Consider the following 17,861-nt stretch of genomic DNA (forward strand, 5'->3'; position numbering starts at 1 on the left):
AAACTTATTCTTTTGTGACGTTTTCCCTTAGAGTGGAAAAGACATCTCCACGCCATTCTGTGGTGGTACTGGTCATCTCTGTGGTTGGAAAATAAATTAAGTACATTGTATTGGTTCTTGAGCCAAAGTTCAGCCTTTCCAGATTTTGCAACACTTGACGAGGCCCATCAAATCTGATTAGCGATCCAAACTGGTATGATCTTCTAGTGTGTCTGTATGTTGTCAGTCATGACCAGCAGTCCAAAAGCTCTGCATGTTGAGGGCATATAGAGGTAAAAAATGGGAAGAAAAAAATCCTAGCACTACTTAAATACCTGAAGATGAGCTGATGTGGTAGCAATACAATGTTTTCTAAATATTGGCATAATACTGATAGCATTACAATCTGATTACTTGCCCATAATGTTGAACTTTTTGACTGCCAGACCGAGCAGATCACTCTTGCAAATTCCTGGTTGACAGCTCAGTCACCTGCATGTGATGTTCTCAATGGGTCAAATATGTCTCCTTTTTTGTTTATTCTTTGTGGCCTGTAGGAAGTGACCGTAGTTTTGTGTTGTGTACCACACCAGATGTGTGCCCAATCTGTTTTGCTGGCTGTAGAACTGTGTGCACTTCATCCCAGCTAACCAGTAGTGAAGTGCCTTTGCTCCACTTTTTAATATGGCCGGATTGGTTTACTACTAATTGGCATACTTAACTTACTTATAAATCCCTAGGATGTGGTACAGGGTGTATTCATTGCCTGCAAGACAAATGACACTAGCAGACTGCAGCACTTATTGTGCCATCCACTACAGTGGCACTGCACACGGGGCTTCAGGCCTACCATTGCAGCCTGACTGGAGCAGTTTAAAAAGTGTTATTCAACATGTCAAAATAAACCCTTTTGAAACGTCAGTCCCTTCCTTTTACATATGAAGTCACCCGTTTGTAGGACTTATAGCCCGTAAGGTAGGGTGCATGGTATTTAAAAGTATGACATGTAGAATGTTCTGTAGGAGGTTCCTTGAGGGGAAACATTACAAGTCTGAGAAGTGAGTGTAGATGGACCCTTGTGCAGTCAAGCTGGTCCCCTTAGTCTTCCATCTGCAATGAACAGGCTCATCGTATTTACAAACAGACAGAAGCTGATTTACGCAGAATTGAGCCATACGGACATGTTCTTTCAGGCGTTGGTATATTAGTATAGATTTATGACTTTGGTACCTAGGGCACTATAAAGGCCCTCGCTAAGGCTATGATGAAATTAGGAGTGAACCTACCAGGTGGACCGGAATCTCCAAATCTGGCTGGAATCCCCTCACCGTGTTCTGGTGATTACAAGTTTTTGCCTAGGAATGGGAAATCACTGAATGGACTTATTATTAACAGGCACTTTTCCAGGCAATTTTCCCCGATTCTGGGGAGGGAACTACTGGCATTTTTCACAAGCTCGGAATTCAGAGCAAGTGCAACCTTTTAGCATGAAGGCCAGAGGAGGAAATGAGTCAGGGCGGGCTTCAGCCTGCCTGGGGGAGCATTGTCTGCTCCAAAGGTACTACATCAGTTGCTGGGAGAGGATTAGGCTGTCCTGCTGCATGCATCTCCGGCTTCTGCAGCATGAAAGAGAGGTCCAGAGTTATTGGGCCTGGAGTCTGTGGATCTGATAGTTCCAGGCCCAGAGAAACTTGGAATTGTGAGTGGTGGAATGTCACCCGAAGTTATGGCTCTGGGTGTAATTCCATCTCTCATAATGAGAGCCAAAGAAGTAATAGAAATAAATGCAGTCCCATTAGCATATGGTTCACCACGTATTTACATACATGTGCAATTGACACATTTACAAATGTCTCCACTGGTATACTAATTTATTGAGGGAAGACCAATTCGAATTGGCATTAATAAACCTATTCCTATGAACGAATTGCTTGATTGCACATGTGCAGAGTTATACACTACTTTCCATCCTGCATCAAAGCACCTGTAAGTATATGATGTATTCCTAGTAATCTTTTTTTTTTTCCTTTCTATAGTAATTTTCGGGCTAATCATACAATTGTTTTGCTGCCACTGTCAGGCCTTGGTGTTGTCTGGCCTGCAAGCAAGGGCCACAACAGTGAAGCTTAGTTGCATACCCTACTGTCAAGGGTTCCGATCTGTGTATAAGCTTTTGGGAGTTCAGCAGCAAAGTATGTTTACTGTAACCAGGGCCACTGACATTCTACAACAGGGGAATTATGTGGCAGGGTTGAGCAAATTATGTGGCTAGAAAAGGCAACGTATGCAACCTAATGGGGCACATTTTTAGAAAGTATTACTACTTCGTTTTTACTTTTTTTCACCAACACTATCTGGGCGAATGGTTTACCTAATTGGTATCTGATATAGTAATAAGCAACTGAAAGATAACCAGTCAACTTTTGCACTGGTATTCTAATGTGTTGCAGCATTGTTACACTGCTGTTTCAGTATCTTTTGATCCATTTGAGCTAGAAACAATTTTGCTTTGTTAAAATCTGCTGCTTATTCAGCAGATGATGGATTAAAATTCAAAAGCAGCATGTTCCACACTTATGCAGAAAACACTGCACGCACAGAATTCCAGTGTTTGTGGCTGTAACCTCTGTTTCCAGCCTACTAACTGCTTCTTACCTATGTACAAATGCTCGGTAACTAAAAGGAATCCCGAAGCAGCATTATGTGGAGCAAACCACAAAAGAGATCTAAGCTTCTCAGACTCGCAATCCAGACACCCCCAGCACGGAAGCACAGCACTTTACTTTCGCAATAAGTATTGTGCAAATCTAGGTCTTTCCAAGTGTCGTTTTCTGCGCTACTAATTGGGCTGGGTATTAGGGTTAGCCAGTGACGTTAAGTATTTGGAAGCCTATTCCATTTTCTACTTAGAATGGAATGTGAGCGGTTTCAACAGATTTGCTTATTGTTTGACCTTTTACCTTTTTTGTTCAAGGAATATTTTGATGCTTTAGAGAACTATTTGAAGATGGCAACGGAGCATAATTAAGGAAAATGGTAGGGATGACTTATAGAGGTAGAAATTAATAAAATCCTCAAAACTGAAAGTTCTAGTTGATTCTGGGAAAATCTCGATTGCCATGATGCTGAGCGACTGATTAGCGTTGTTTGGCAAGAGGCCATCCCCCAGATGCATCAATCATCCATTTTGCGCTAATAAGGAATAGCAAAATGCTATTCATGAAGAAATCACTTAAAAAATAGTGATTTCTTAAAATTCCTTAATTGTGACTCGCAATTAGTCACAATTAAAGAATACCTCCCCATTCATTCCTATGGGCCCAATGGGAATGAATGGGAAGACAATCTCAATTTGCGATTCTCAATTAGAGAATCGCAAATTGAGATTGCAATTTCAAGGGTGTCAAAAGGACACCCTGTTGCACCCCTGAAATCTGCATATGGGTACATCTTGCACACACACATACCCTAAGGGCATGTTTGTGTGTAAAATGGAACTTTGAAAAATACACTTTAGTGCATTTTTCAAAGTTTTTGCAAATTACCATGAAGTTTAACTTCACGGTAATTTGCTCCCCCTGTTAGCGAAATCGCTATTTTTTAACTTTAATGCATTGCATTTAAGGAATTTTAATTTGAGATTCCTTAAATGCAATAGCAATTTAAGTAATCGCAATTTTGCGATTTCTTAAATTGCGATTTTTGCATTTGGGATGATGCATCCCAAATGCAAACATACCGGTCGCAAAGGGGCAGATTCTGAGAATCTGCCCTTTTGCGAGCGGTTTTTAGCTTGATGCATCTGGGCCTAAGTGCCAAAAAGTATTTCACTGAAAGCAAAGCGAAGCGCAGTCCGTTTGATAAATGGGGCGCAATTTGTATTGTCCAATTAGTTTGAAATACAAACGTAACCTTTGAACAATAATGGCATATTCCCTGTTGCGTGCATCGCCTCCCCTACTAGCCTGTCTTTTATGTTACATTTACGTTTCAAGGATGGGCGGGGTTCCCTCAATTATTTACGTGCGTCGGGCTGTGTGAAATGTATATGGAAAACTCATTGTAAATCCCTCTTTTCTGTCAGCATCACTTAAAGGCCACCTACTGTCCCATTTTAAAACTCATTTCTTTCCATGATGCCGCGCTCCCTGATTAGCAGTGTACACACGATACACGCGTATTGTTCTGGGGGGGGAGGGGGGAAGGGGGGGAGGGGGCAAGTGTTGCTGCAGGGCCCCCTCCCCCCTCTCTCTTGGCACGCCAGTTATCCGTTTTTCATTTGAATAACTTTGCTAACGTGCAATGCCGAAATGGGACGCTGTTTTTTATGTATTTTTAATGATCAAAAGTCCTCCCATTGATGGACGGGGGGAGGGAGAAAGCTGCAAGCATGTGCGTCTGAGGAGGGAGAGCTAGGCAGTGTGGGGGAAGTGTGTGTGTGGGTGGGAGAGAGAGACAAAGTGTGAAGATCAACAGACTGTGTGCACTCTTCCCGGGGCTGGGCTAAGGCTCCTGAAAGAACTAATGTATTAAAAAGCCTCGGCGGGGATTTGCTGAGGGAGTAATGCTGTAATGTGTTAGTCATCCATTATCTGCTTCTATTTTTGCAGGTTCTGAATGAAGGCAGACGTGGGCTCCGCGCGGTGCCGCTCGCTCACGCCGGCTCGGAGGACTGAGGAATGAGCCAGAAGTGACAGCGGATCCGGGCGGCACATCTGGGCACAAGCCACCACGAGGAGGAGGAAGGGGCGCCGGGACTCGGCCACTGAGCCCTCCCCGCTGGACCAAAGTGCGCGGCGCAGGAGGATTCTTCGGAAAGATTCATTGTTGAGGCTAATAATAGCGACGGCGCTCCGCTTGTGGTGATTGCCACCTTCCGGATTTGGCGCGCGTTGAGGAGACGGATGGCTTGTCAGCGGCCGTAGGGGGCCCTCCGCGCGCGCGCTAATCAAGCGCTGAATGGATGCTGCCGCCGCCTGAGTGTGGGGATCAGAGCCCAGCGCCCCCCGCCGCCTTCTCCGCGCTCCCTCGGCCGGGCCGGGGACAGCAGGCTGGACATGGCGACCCTCATTAGCAGCCTGCTAATATTCTGTCTGCTCTCGCAGAGCAGCTGCTGGGGCTTCCGGAGCCCGCTGTCAGTCTTCAAGAGGTGGGTTTCTGTGGCGCGCCCTGCTGGCGCTCTTGTTGTCAGTGCACGCAGGATGCGCTTCCTTCCTTTCCTCGTTCGTTTCTTCCTTATGATTATCTCCACCTTCCTCTGCTACTCTTGCGCTCTTCCTTTTCTATATTCCTTTCTTCTGCGTTCTCATTCTTTCCAGCGCTTCCCTTTTACTTATTGTTTCTTTCCTCACTTATAATATCCCCCTTTCCTTCCCACTTTCTTCTTCCCTTCCTCCCTTCCTCCCTCCTTACCTCTTTCTTTCTTTTTCTTTCTTTCTTTCTTTCTTTCTTTCTCTTTCCTTCTTTCTCTCTTCCTTTCTTCTCGCTCTCTCTTCCTTTCTTCTCACCGCCTCTTTCTCTTTCTTTTAGTTATTTCTCTCCCACTTTCTTGCTTTCTCCTCTCCTCTTTGCTCGCCATTTCTCCCTTATCCTCCCTTTCTCTTTTTGCTATTATTACTTTTTCTTAGATTAATTGGTCAGCATTTTGTAATTAATGTTGGAATGCTTGGCAAATAAAATGTTAAAAGGCGCGTTCCAACCCGACCTTTACTGAAAAATGGCATATTGTTTCCATCATGAAAGATCTCGCTCGTGTGCGCTCATTAGATGGAGGGGTCTCCCCCTGGAATCCATGCACTTCTAGTGAACTCTCCCTGGATGACATTCCTAAGTATACGCACAGCTGTCCAGTTCACCGTTCATTGACACAAAAGGACATATATAACATACATGCATACATATCTTGTAGAGCGATGCCCTGGAATACTTCACAGTTATAAACTGGCACCACGTTGTTGTTGTTCACAGCATATGTCGTTTTCCTCCTTAATGGTAACTTGGAAACCAAGTAATTATGTACGTGCTGGAGGATATGCTGTGTAATTGCCTCATCTCTCCAGCACCCACAGATGCTTTCAGGATTCTTGCGCTGCTCGGGTAGGTCGAGAGGTTTATTATAACTGGCACCTTCATAGATCAATCCCAATTTACTAACCACAAACACCTCTGGTAATCGACAGTCAGTTTGCAGTTCAAGGAGTGCCGAGGCCTCTTTGCCTTTCCCAGCCTCTGGGTGAATGATTGCCCCAGTGTTGGCATCAGCTGCTTGTATGTTGTCGGCTGGTTTCACTTGCCACTGTGACATTTGATATTAGATATGGCATTTAGCGTCTAGGCCTGGGGGACTAGTGTCTAGTGTACTGGTGTTGGCTCATTAGAGTATGTCTTGCCAATTTAAACATGCACACATACCTATAGAACAATAGTTTATCAAGTGTAAGAGGAGAGCCATATGACTTTATGCACACCAAAATCATATTTAGGTGTTCAAAAACAGTGCCCTATTTTTGTGCATCTCCAAATTCTTATTAACAAAACAGGGTTTGAGGTAGCTCGTGCCAGCAAATTGAGTTTAGCATTAAGGGGATGTTTGTTTCCCGTTCAGAGTCGGTTGGACAGTTCTGGGCTGTTCTGAATTTAGCATTGTGGAAAAACCACCAAGACAACAATTATACTGCAGTACTAGCTGGAGGTGTTTAGAGAGGAAAGGTGGCGTTATGGAGGTGATGGTCATTCCAAATGTTCGAAACACCTGCAAACTCATAAGTCTGTGGATTTCCAAGAAGAATCTTCACAGCCTTTCCCATGCAGAAAATGTACATAAAATTGCTCACAGTAAATCCAGGAGTGACACTTTTTCCGGGATTAGTAGGAAACACATGGTATGAGGCCTTTTGTCAGAGAAAACTATTTTCATTTTGGAAAAAATATACATTTGCAAATGCACATTTCCGTCTCATATAGTGGACATAGGCAACCATACACAGGGTCTGCCATAGTATACACGGAAGACAATGAGTACGCATGGACATCGGACCTATGCAGATTACCTTGCAAACAAGTGATTTCTATGAGACGCAACAAAGTTGAACATCGTTGTGGTTGTAGATCTACATATATAGCATGCAGAATTAAGACTTTTCTTTAACCTTATTCAAATTATAAGGCGTGCCAGGATTCTGGATGGCCCTTTAGACACAGGATCCTGGACTTTTTGGGGGAAAACCAGGTTCTAGAAATCATTGACACCACCGGAATTTCAAAGTTTTGTATACTTTCTTCTAAAAAGAGGTGAACCTCTCCCAGACTTTGGTGTAATGTCGTCACTGCTGTTATATTGTGAAAGGTTCACCAACATTTTAACCAGGTACACGGTCTGTTGTGTGACATTTCTAATAAACCACAGTATCTAAAATTTGATAGCTGAGAAAGGCCTCTGTGGTGTATACATTCAGCAAATTTACCATTTTGATTCTTTGTTCAGCAACTTAAGCTGTGTGTATATTTTTCCCTGCTTGCACAACATATATTTTCTTTTCATTGTGGTCCAGGCCTTTTTTGAGTTGTTGTATCCATCAGCTGTGCCAGAAAGTTGTTCCAGGCTTTCTATCATCCTACAGTGAAAAAGGTTATTTTTTAGGGTTGTCCTCGCTCCTGCCTGTTTTCATGCCTTTCTCCACCACCCGCTCCTTGCTTGACACTCACTCACCACTCATCTTCCCCAGAAACATCCAAAAACATTCCCTTTAGTTATTTAAGGGTCACAGTGATAGGTTTTTAATAGACTATCGCAGGACAACAAACTAATGTCAATTCTTCCACAGGCATGTGGGGCTTGTTTGCATTTTCATAAGCTAATGGCTGCATCTAGAGTTATAGAAGACTGCCTTTATTTCCAGATTACACGCAAATGCCTACGATGTCCCATTCTGATGCCGGACCTCACTTAAGGGGTTGCTTGTACAGTTACAGAATGTTGCTGGTCGGTTTTGTTTTTTAAGAGAAGGGGGCCTATCTGTATTCCAAGAAAAGTAGTTAATTTTTTAGGGATTCATAGGGAAGCCAATATTTCAGAAATGTGCCAGTGGCAAGTAAAAAATAAATATTTGCTGCCCAAATCCTTAGGATATGTCTCAATTTGAGTTTTATTTTCGTTTGGCTTCTCAGCAGCCATGAAAAGAAAGGCAAGGAGAAAATACCCCACCTGTTGCTTCTGATTCTTGATACAGCCTCTGGCCCATGACTGCCTCCAACCTACACGTCAGAGTACATTGAGTGGAAAGACTTGGGGGTGCTTCCTTGAAAGGGTTAAATAGCGGAGTAGATGTTTGTCACAGCCACTTGTGAATAATGCATAGTAGGTATATGTAGATGTTTATGTGCTACAGGGTCAGTAAATCATAATAATGTACCGTTGCCCTCCTGAACTCTAGATGACACGTCCACAGGTACTACTATGTGAATCGTAGAGTTCTGCCAGGGAGCGAGTAGATTCACAACAGGGAACAGAGCAATACAAATCCTTTGAGAACTGCCAGTACAGCTGCAGAATGGTACAGTTCTTGTGCAACAGCTTAGAAATAGCATCTTAAGTCTCAAACAACTGAACAAGAGAGACAGCGGGAAATGCTTGTGGTTTGCAGTTTCCATTTTTGTTTTCAGTCGCACAGATGAATGCAGTGTTTTTTTGGCATGTCCTCATCTGTGCACTGCAACGCTTGAGAGAAAGGATTGTTAAAGGCCTGTTCCAATGTAGTATACCAATACGTCGCCACAGATGCAAAAATATATTGGATAATGTGCCCTTACCTGTGCATCATGAGGATATTACAAATCACGGAGGAGATCCATGTCAAAAGAGAGGGTCACGACCAGTTGATGTGCACCTTTGTAAGGTCATGGATCTCAAAGGTGAGTTGGCATACCCTTATAACACACCCAACAGTCACAAGAACCCTTTCTGATACACAAGCGCTCTAAAAGGCCCTCTGTAATAAATGGGCCAAAGCAAGTGGTTTCTTCAGCATCCCCTGGCCTCTCTTGTCTGACAGACCGCAGCAGGCCCTTGATTCAGCGTGCACGACTTTCTGATCTAAAAGGGCTAGTTACCCTGGCTTTAGCAGCAGATGCTGAGGCAGGTGCATAGGCTGGTGTAGACTGTTTCCACTACTTTCTGCGGGGCACAGCAGGTAGGTGTGCTGCTTCTCCACCACTGGACATGTAGGTCCTGCTGCGGTGCGGTTACTCACTTAAAATATATTATTACAAGCAATAACACTCTCAGGAGTAGTGTGCTTGCAGTAAGAAAACAACCTCCACACGAGTACAGGGGGATTGGCATCTCCCATTCTTCTTTATTTGATGCTCTGGGATACTGCATCAGGGGCAGCCATGCGCAGTATATATCTAGCATAACATACCGTATCATTACACAACATAATAAGACAATTAAGTACAGCAGAAGAGTGACCTCTGGTACAAAAAAAGTATAAGAAGCTCAATTAAACTATGAAAGTTCCAACAATGTTAATTAGAAAATCGGTTTTGGCAGCCTCGGCCTAGGATCAGAGGCTCTGAGGGCTGAACTAGAATGGCCTCTTTACTATTCCACAGTTCACAAAATGTCTGATGCGGTGGGTGTTGAGTTCGATGTGGGGGTCAGTCATAGTTTAAGACATCTCATCAAAATCGAACAAGACCCTCTAGACTCAAAGACGAACATGAATTTTGTCTCAGATTGTTTCTGTATTAATGCGCTTGTCTACTACCTACCCCTGATTAAATGTTTCTGTTGGTTACCTCAGGAGTGGAGCTGTCATTAGTGCAGTAACATCTGGAACAAGAGTCCTTAAGGGCCCACTGCACTCCCATTATGGTTGACTTTCACTGCTCAGCCAGTTGGTTGGGGCCCCATTGTTCTTGCTTGCATTAGGGCCCCTAGTGGAGAAGTGTGGCTCAATGGTTAGAGCGGCAGACTCTGATGCAAAGGGCTAGCCCGGGACCAGGGTTCAATTCCCCGCCTCGGCGGGTCTTGGGCTCAAAATTCCACGGACTCGATAATTCTCGCCTCGGTGCCTATTCCAATCATGGAGTCCCACTCTGCAACTCTGGGCAATAGCTTGCTTAATCTCCACAACGGCCCCCACAACGCTAAGGATGCCTGGCCTCCACCTTGGGGGTGCCCAGGAGTGGGCGCCTCACAGGGAAAGCCAGGATGGGTTCGACAGCGGTATTCGTACAAGCGCCTTGAGACCCTTGCGGGTGAGTAGTGCGCTATACAAGTATCAATTTACATTTACATTTACATTATGCCACTGAGTGAACCCCTTGCATTTCAAATATAAGGAGTCATTGTTTGAGACTTTTTTAGTACAGACAACAAATTATGAAAAAAACGTAGAACGATTAAAGACTGCTTCAATGGAAGGAAGTTGAAGTAGCCGTAGGGTAGATTGTAGAATAAGGTTTATTAAAACGTAGTTACAGAATTATTAAGATGTTTAGTAAGTAGCTGATAAGTAGTTCAGCCCCACCAGTTGCAGCTTCCTTGCTGCTCAGCCCACACTCTCCAGCTGACTCTCTCTCAACCATAGCAGGCACTGCAGCTTCCATTACCTCTCCAAGCACCTCTGCATTCCACAACATCACACCCACACCTGCTGAGCAGCAGGGAACAGGTAACTAAGGGAAAGGGTGCATAGTAACAATTCTAGTCACAGCAACTATCTAAACCCAACAGCACCTCTGGCTCTGTGTGTGTTCATTCGAAGTGTATTCTAATCCTGCTGCTTTTCCTTATGTCTTTGAAGGTATAATGACAATTCCCGGTATCTCTCGAATGAGTGTCTCGGCTCCCCCAAGCAACCCATACTGTCAGACTCGCCAGAATTTTCACTGGATATCCGGATGCCGGGGGTGACTCCAGTAGAGGTGAGAAAGTAATGAATGGATCTGTTATCTGTAACCCAATTTAGCTTTACACTGTAATCGAAAGCAGCCACAGGCAACAGAATAATACCGCGTGGTTCGAGGCGCCCTTAGCCGGCAGTGGGCCGCGCACTCCGCTTTTTAACGAGCGGAGCATCAAACCGGATAAAATGAAGCCCGAAAGCTTCTGAAGCATGCTTCGTTTATTTACAATTCCACTTTCCAGAAGTTTCCGCATTAGCAGCGATGAAGAGCTGAATAATTTTGTAAATCCAAAGAAATAATCATCATAATCACTGCAATGCATAATGGAGTAAGCAAGAAGCAATTATCTTTAATAAACTAAAATCCTTCCCCGCAGGGACGGTTAATCGTCATTAATGAGCTCCTATATATTCATATGAATGCCGGCAGGGCGGGGGCTTGCCCGTCGTTTGTTTCGTCATTATGTGCAACACTTCGACAGTTTGCTCATCCCACGTGCAGCCGTGCTTCCGGTAGTTACACTGCACCAGTGGACACACGAGTCAGGCACATCCTAAGGGTTTTGGGGGCCATGGATCAAATGTATTTTGGGGACCCCTGTTCCGAACAGTTTTTGAATTTATGATCCAGTTTCAGCATTTTCAATCCCTCTACTGATCGTGAACAGGCACACTTGTCCACATTTTAGATGTGTTTACGTCGAATATTCAGGGATAGCGATGTTTTCAATATTGTAACACAGCAGCTCACTAATATTTGTCCATTCCTAAAACGTATCTGACACCAGTGTTGCCTGAAGTAAGGAGCGAGCGCGTATTATGTGTGGTACTACCTTCCTATTCCGGGCATCACACTTGGAAGTGGTGGATAACAACCACCTGCCAACATTTCTGCTGGAGAAAAGGTGTGGCATAACAGCACCTGTTGAAACCCCTACTCGGGTGCAAACTTCCGTTTGTGCACAAATCGGGACTTCCGCTCCAAAGTTCCATGAGCCGGAGGAGGGTTAATTTATTTTGTGTCTCTGCTCCGCGTGCCCCCCCTCTCCTCTCTCTGCCTGTGACAGTGCATGCAGGCTCACTGGCTCGGAGTCTGAAATGCCAGCCCCACGCCGAGACAAAATGTCTGTAAGATGCACGTAAGATGCTTGCATCCGTCGGTTTCATATTTACAGGGTGTTTCATTAAGCGCAAGACTCCGTGATTAATTTCCTTTGATACAGTCAGGCACCGAGGCGGGATTTATGCGTGTCATTAAAAGATAGCAGTTTCTCTCTGAAGGGCTCTGAGGCTTGTGAGGGAGAGGGCTGCTGTTGTCAGGCTGCCGCAGATGATGACTCACTGTTGCAGATAGCAGCTTCTGTTAAATACTGGGAACATATACAAGGTCTGAGATGTAGGGTGGAGCTCCGTTTCACCACAGTTTCATATATACCAGGGACAACAAGAGACTGTCTTCCTTGCAGGAGCTATTCTGCCACTCTGGCATTCACTATGTGGGTTACAGGCGTGTTGGCAGCTTTCAGGGCCTCCATTACTCACCTGTGAAAGCCACTATGACCCCATTCTGGTCTAGATCAACATTTTTGCTAGGACCGATTTTGTTTTCCAGTCAGCCCTCTGTGACGCGTGATATATGTAAAACAGCGCATTAGTGGCCACCAGCAGAGTTGGACTGGGATTAGAAATCGGCCCTGGCACGCAAAAAAAGTGGCGCACATTTGCATATTGGCTTTCCTCAAAACACTGCTTCAGCGAAATTTTATAAACACCCGAAAACAACTGAGGCCGCTTCTGCTCAGGCCCCCTGCCCCCGTTCAGTATACACCCATTAATTGGCCAGCCCAGCGAGAGAAAGGGAGTAACACCTCTGCCCATGGATAAAAGGGAGGTAATGGACGCCCATCTGCCTCCAGAAAGGCCACTCAGGACCCCACTGGGCCACGACATCTGACCACACCTCACTCAGCCCAAATCGGCCCCGAGACTGCCAAAAAAGCAGCCCACAGCTGGAACTTCGATACTGGCCCCTCGGCTATTGCTCGAGTGCCCGCCTTACCAATCTGACCCTGGAGCCAGGAACCAGAGTAACATAAATTCACAAACTGTTGTCCTAGAATTTACAATCCTCTGAATAATCCTACCAGGAACTGGAAGCTTCTGCCCTAAAAATGACACCATCCACACTCTAGATTCTTTGGTTCTTAGACATGAGATATTGTTTAATGAATATTAAGGAATGGCGCTTGGTGAGGGCAGTTTGTCTAATGGTGCATGAGAATAGCACACGGTTGTGCTGGATTGTATGTATTCACTGAATCGAGTCTCAGAGAGTTTTTAGGAGTTCGAACGTTAACATAGTTGGTAGTGCTAGTGAGTTTTCCTGGTGTTCACCACTTTCATTGGCTTTATCTGTGCTGTTAATAGGATTTCATTGTTTTCCTAATGACATTATGGACTGCCCATGTTTGTACATCCTCTGTAATGATAGGCTCGGATTCGAGACTGTGAACTTCCTGTACACTGAATATCACAATGTTGATTATGGATATAATAAATTACTTTACATGGTCGGGTAGCTACCACAAACTATGCAAGTCATTTTCTGTATTCTTTGTTGAAAATCTCAATAAAAAGAAAAAATATATATAGTAGAGCGCAATCCTGTGTCTCTTGACATCATGCTTCATATTTCTTTTTGTCCAACCTTACCTACTAGTTCTCTTTCGGTAAGTGGTCCTGTGGTTAGAATATTTTTCACCCATGCCAGTGTTTGGGATTTACAGACATTATTAATTTAATTCCCCAGATCATTGTGTAGATGGCATTTTTGTGGTTTGCCATTGGCCTGAAAGTAGAATTGGGCCAAGTAACAGACAGATCTGCCACTATATCTGGAGGTGCGAATTTGTGGAATCTTAAGAATGGCTTTATTTGTGGACCTGAGCAGTCTGTTGGGCTGATAGTCATGAACATGGCTGGACTAGGAACGGAAGCTGGCCCTGTCACACAGTTCGGCTAGCCCGGGGGGTGGGTGGTAAAGAGCGGGGTGGCTAGTGGAAAGCACCACTCCTGTCTCACTGCTGCCGCTTTTATTACAGGGGGACGATATTGCAGCTAATTTGCAAAACCGTCCCTCGGTAACAAAAACGGCCTCCCAGGCATCCAAAACCAGCCTCACCCTCACTGCCCACTGGGGAAATGCAATATGCCCGCAACGGCCAGTCGGCCCTGGTGATGCAGTCTGGAGTGCAGATAGGCAGGGCAGCCTTGTTTAGTGCCTAATGGGTCAAGCCGCAGAGGTTAAAGATTACTCATTTTCTGATGGGGTGCCAGTGCAAGACCTTTAGAATAGGGGCGACAGAGGAGCGGAAGGGCAGGTTACAAATTTGCTGAGCAGCTGTATTCTGCACAACTTGCAGTTTGGATAGCAAGGAGTCATTTGCTGCAACTAACAATGTATTCCTGTAGTCCAGCTGAATTGTGGTTAGCATCTTAACTAAAGTTGTTCTGGAGTCAGATGGGAGCCACGGCTGTATTGTGGCCAAGCAGGTGTTGCAGGTGGTATTGACTTGTTCTTTTATAGATAGAGTTTGGTTGATCTTAACCCTTTCGGTGCGCCGTCCGACGTCACGGTGGGTGGGTGTGGAGGAAGACTGGGGCCGTCCGAACCACGCCTACCCATTATTTCACCCGCACCGCGGCACAATTCGCGCCGCGGTCAACTGGTTAATACCAAGATTTTTCATCACCTGTTTAGGAGAGGGGGCATGGCCAAATTCTGTAGGCCACCAGTCGGCCGACCGAAACTCCTATGTTTTACCAAATAGTATTATCTCAGTTTTCTCGCTGTTTAGTTAGACAGAGTTGTTGGTCATCCAATCACCAATTTCCCTCCTGAAGCTTGGAAACTCAGATCTCAGTTTTTCATGATCTGACCAAAAAGAGATGAGCAGCATTAGATACAACCTCAAATCCACTTGATCTTACTATATGTGCTAGAGGCGCTACATAGATGGAAAAGTGTTGGGCTCAGGCAGGAACCCTTTGAGACTCCTTTATTGAAAGGCAGTGTTCTCGATTTAAAGGAGTCCCAACAGATAGTTTGGGTTTGACTGTCAAGAAGGTCAAGACTGTTAAGAAGGGCTGGTCTCCTACTCACACGCAAACGTTTCCTCTTGACAGTCTGCATTTTGCCACCATCAAAACCTCACCAGACTCTTGCCTACCCTAGTGACAGGATCATCCATCATGTTCATGCTAACTCTGAATGACCGCTTCACTTTGTAAATCATCCTTCCATAGCACAACTCTACCCAAATTCGATGATCATCAGGTTTGATCGCATTTTTGAAAAGCTTGATGACTTTTATGGGTTGCCTAAATCTGTCCATGAACCCTCATTTCTTTAGGTTCTTTATCTTCAGCCAATCCCCAACATTGACTTTAATATTCTTCACAGCCATCTGCTTATCAAAATATTCCTTTCTGTTTTTCATAATCTTTCTTTCCTTCTCGATTCTCAACTCCTCACTCCCAAGGACCTGTTTTGTTCCGAGTAATTTCAATGTATTCACCCATGCCGGACTGACCATGTCATTAGGGGATCTCTTCTTGAATAGCAGGAAAGGTGTAATTCTTGTTGAAGAATGGGGAGTTAATCTGTCCATGCAAATCTTCCTTTTAATTTCCCCCTTCCAATTCAAACCATTTGTCACTGCATGCTGTATGCATTCCTTGACAACCTTATTAAAGTGCTCAATCTTTCCATTGGCCGCTGGATGTTTTATGCTAGATACCCTTCTCATTCAGAAACTCCAACATCACCTTAGACATCAGCTGTATACCATTGTCCTTCAACAAAGAGAAAAGAAAGCCTTCTCTTCCAAATATTTCCTGCAGGAACAAAATAACATCATGTTTCCACTGCGTTCACCACTTTCTATTCAGGCAACCAAGAAAGCATATCCATGCATGTGATAAAGTACTTATCATCACCTTCCACCATATTCAGACCCATAATATCCAGAGCAACCTCAATCCAAGGACTAGGTATGGTTTCTTTGTTCACCATAAGTTGTGTTCTACATTTTAATATTTTGTCACTTTTGATACACTCAATACAATCAGTTACCACTCTTTCAAGGAAAAGACCCATTACCGGCCACCAGGAATTCATCCTGATTCTCTCACTTTAGTTTTGGATATACCTGGATAGTTTTTATGAGCATTATCAACCAGTCTTATCCTCACATTACCAGGTAGAACCAATCGACCCCCTCTCATTTTCCAACCATCTTCCAATGAAAGCTCATCTTTCACCTGCCAAAATCCTTTTACACACCACATTCTTAATCATCTTTAACCCATCCCTTTTTCCACCTGCATACTACCTCCTGTAACTGCATGTCATTCTCCTGTTCCCTACCCCACTCATCCTCTTGACTTGATTCTCTCATCAACAAATTCGTCCTCCAAAGCCACATTTTCCTTACCACATGTCCCATTCTCACAAAACATAGAGCAACAATTTGCATTGATATTCATAACACCAGGTACATAGGAAACAACAAAATCAAACTCTTGTAATGCCACCACCCATCTTCAAATCCTACTGGAGAGGACATCAATGCCTTTTTTATTTTTCAAAAAACCTCTTTTAAAGGCTTATGATCAATTTTTACCACAAAAGGGCAACCCCACAATGATTTACTCAGTTTAATTTTCCTTACCGCCCAATAAATTGCAAGAGCCTCCGTCTCAATGACTGAATACCTAGTCTCAGCTCCACGCTATGCTCTAGACATAAATAATATTGTGTTTACTTTCCCAGCAGACACTTGCTCCAACACTGCCCCCAGCCATTTTATGCTGGCAATCGTCCTCAAGATGGTCTTGACGCTTGGCTCAAAGCTAAATATGTATGACGGTGTGCACAAATTAATTTTCGCTTCCTCGAATTCCTTCTCATACTTCTTCGATCAAGTAAACTCTACAACTTTTCCTAATAATTCCCCCATGCTACTATACCCTTCAGCAAAGTTGTGGAAAAGGTTACTATAAAGCTTCTGCTGTACCTAAAAACTGCACCAGCTCGTCTTTAGAAGTGGGGCTCTGCATCTTTTTGAGAGTATTCACCAAATCCTCCTTGGGTCGAATCCTATCATTTGTAATTAGGTGTCCACAATACTCTGTCTTTGTCACCCCAAATGTGCACGTCTCTTAAAAAAATCACATACCCTGAAATCATGCTCCTTCTGAACTCTTCCATCTTGGTAAATATTCACACTGTCGACACCCTCCAGTACGTGTTCCATTGCCTTCTGAAAAACAGCAAAGGCGGAAATCAAACCAAAAGGCACCCATACATACTTGTAAGTCTCAAATGTGTGATAAACAAGGTTAGCTCTTGTGACTAAGGCTGTAATGATATTTAGTGGTACGCCGAGGTTGGGTTTAATGAAGTGAAGAATTTGGCATCACACACACAACACAACCTTTGTGTCATATTAGGTAATGGATAGTGATCTGCAACCACAGCCTAGTTCAGTCTTGCAGGTCCATACAAAGTCTGACTTCTCAATTCGCTTCATGACAATCACCACCATTGACACCCACTCAGTTGCCTCCTCCTCTTGAATCACTCCACACTCCTGTAACTTGTCCAATTCCCTCTTCACTGCATATTTAACCATCATAGGCACACTTCTTTTTTTCTACCTTAGGAGTCACCCCAGACCTAAGCTTTATATAGTGAACATAATTCTTCAGCTGTCCCAACTCCTTTCGAAAGACTCCAGGAAATTTTGCCTCTTAGTCAATTGCCTTTCTCACATCATCATCCTTTGATGCCATAATCTTTCCTTTGCAACCCAACCATCTTTAAATTTCACTGACGGTGTTGCATTCAGATCCAGGAATACAAATACATCTCTCTGATAAAACCAGCTAATTGAAGAATCTCCCTTGAAG

The 17,861-nt window shown here is 44.1% G+C and overlaps 1 protein-coding gene across 5 annotated transcripts in view; it reads left to right on the forward strand.

The window, feature by feature from the left end:
• The window catches only part of PAM (peptidylglycine alpha-amidating monooxygenase), a 1,271,905-nt gene that overhangs the window by 431,840 nt on the left and 822,204 nt on the right, over window positions 1-17,861 (forward strand). For all 5 annotated transcript variants that reach the window (XM_086960973.1, XM_086960975.1, XM_086960971.1 and 2 more), the window contains 2 exons: window positions 4,590-5,128; window positions 10,788-10,908. In XM_086960973.1, coding sequence (XP_086817099.1) covers window positions 5,037-5,128; window positions 10,788-10,908 — 213 coding nt within the window. In that variant the 5' untranslated portion in view covers window positions 4,590-5,036. The remainder of the gene's footprint in view (window positions 1-4,589; window positions 5,129-10,787; window positions 10,909-17,861) is intronic.

This window comes from Lissotriton vulgaris, chromosome 3_1, assembly GCF_964263255.1.
Source record: "Lissotriton vulgaris chromosome 3_1, aLisVul1.2, whole genome shotgun sequence".
Classification (NCBI taxonomy): Eukaryota; Metazoa; Chordata; class Amphibia; order Caudata; family Salamandridae; genus Lissotriton; species Lissotriton vulgaris.